General features: G+C 40.6%; 1 protein-coding gene across 1 annotated transcript in view; it reads right to left on the bottom strand.

Moving 5' to 3' along the window:
* Positions 1-850: 850 nt before the first annotated feature.
* The window catches only part of LOC107104585 (glutamate receptor-interacting protein 2-like), a 67,371-nt gene continuing 66,746 nt past the window's right edge, over positions 851-1,475 (bottom strand). The window contains exon 16 of the mRNA XM_015404619.1: positions 851-1,046. Within this exon, the coding sequence (XP_015260105.1) occupies positions 851-1,046 (196 nt within the window). The remainder of the gene's footprint in view (positions 1,047-1,475) is intronic.

Below are 1,475 nucleotides of genomic sequence, written 5' to 3'. Positions count from 1 at the left end.
TATTATAGATGTGAAGGTCGGTTATTATAGATGTGAAGGTCGGGTATCATTGATGTGAAGGTCGGGTATCATTGATGTGAAGGTCGGGTATCATTGATGTACATCTTGGGTATTATAGATGTACAGGACGAGAATTGTACAGGTCGAATATTAAGGACGTACAGGTCATTCACTAGGTACAGTATTAATAACATCCAGTAGATACAGGGTGGGTATTATTGGCAGAACAGGAACCAGTCTCAGTGTGAGCAGTGGGTATTAATGATGTACAGGTCAGATATGTATCTAATTTAGGACCACATAAGTGGTTGGGGTCTCACTGGGAAAAAAATTGATCTGTTTTGTTTGTGAAAAGCTCAGATAAACTTTGCATATGGGAAAAAAGGAGACGTGGGTGACTTCAGGCTGCAGTGTGAAGGTATCCTGAATGGTCTGTTCATCCTTCCTAAAGCAGAGCCTGATCCCCAGTAGTGAACTGATTCTGATGCTGTGAAGTTATTTCTACCCAGGTTATATTTCATAACCGGCTAAATTATTCAATTTAACTTGTTGTTAATGATCCAAGTTCTTTTGATGGAGATGCAACACCTTGTTCTACCTGCCTCCCACACATCCTCTAAAGTGGACAGTACTGTCCTCTGGGTCAGGATGATCGGCTGCTAAAACTTGCCCCTGGTACCGGATGTTAAACCGGAGCTGAGTAGACTTTCTACCTGGACTGAACTGTTCCACAGAAAGAAAATGTTTACTAAATGTAAAGACTTGAAAGATTTAGACAAAGAAAACACAAGGAAATTATAAATGAAATAATAACAGAGAGACAGATGATTGAGATCTATTTTCCAAAGTTCTATGGGACACGTATTGGACGTATCGGGTGCGGCCCTGGGGAGCTGTAATACTCACTGTCTAGCTGCTTCTTAATTTTGAGGGTCACCGTCTCTCCGGCCATCTGAAGCAGGTGGATGGCTTCACTCAGCGGTTTCCCTTTCAGACTCACGCTGTTGATGGCCAGGATCCGGTCACCTACATGAATAGCACCTGTCCTGGACACACACACACACACACGAACAGCGATCAGGTTCGAGAGCCCGTTCTTGGGTAACTACCTTCAATAAATCTACTAAAAACATGTGGAGATGCTCATATTTGTGCTCTGACTTCACCCTTTATAGGGAACTCAGTGAAGTTTGTTTTTAGAATCCAAGGCAAGACCTTATTAGCTTTGTAACATTCAAATAATATGGATATTTTGATGGCAAAAATTAATGTCAAAGTAAAAACAAGAAACGCCAACTTCCCTTAATATATTAAGAAAAATAACAAAAGGGCTTCTTTGAGAAATTCATGAAAAACTCTGTGAGAGTGAAAGAAACACATTTTTTGGGGTAAAAAATAATGCTGATACTGGCACTTAAAGGAATAGTACACCCAAAACATGATTAGCCTTCATTTTCTACTCACCCCCATGCTGA

The sequence above is a fragment of the Cyprinodon variegatus genome, unplaced genomic scaffold, assembly GCF_000732505.1.
Source record: "Cyprinodon variegatus isolate N-32 unplaced genomic scaffold, C_variegatus-1.0 Scaffold1805, whole genome shotgun sequence".
In the NCBI taxonomy this organism is placed as follows: domain Eukaryota; kingdom Metazoa; phylum Chordata; class Actinopteri; order Cyprinodontiformes; family Cyprinodontidae; genus Cyprinodon; species Cyprinodon variegatus.
This window is presented reverse-complemented; position numbering and strand designations above follow the sequence as displayed.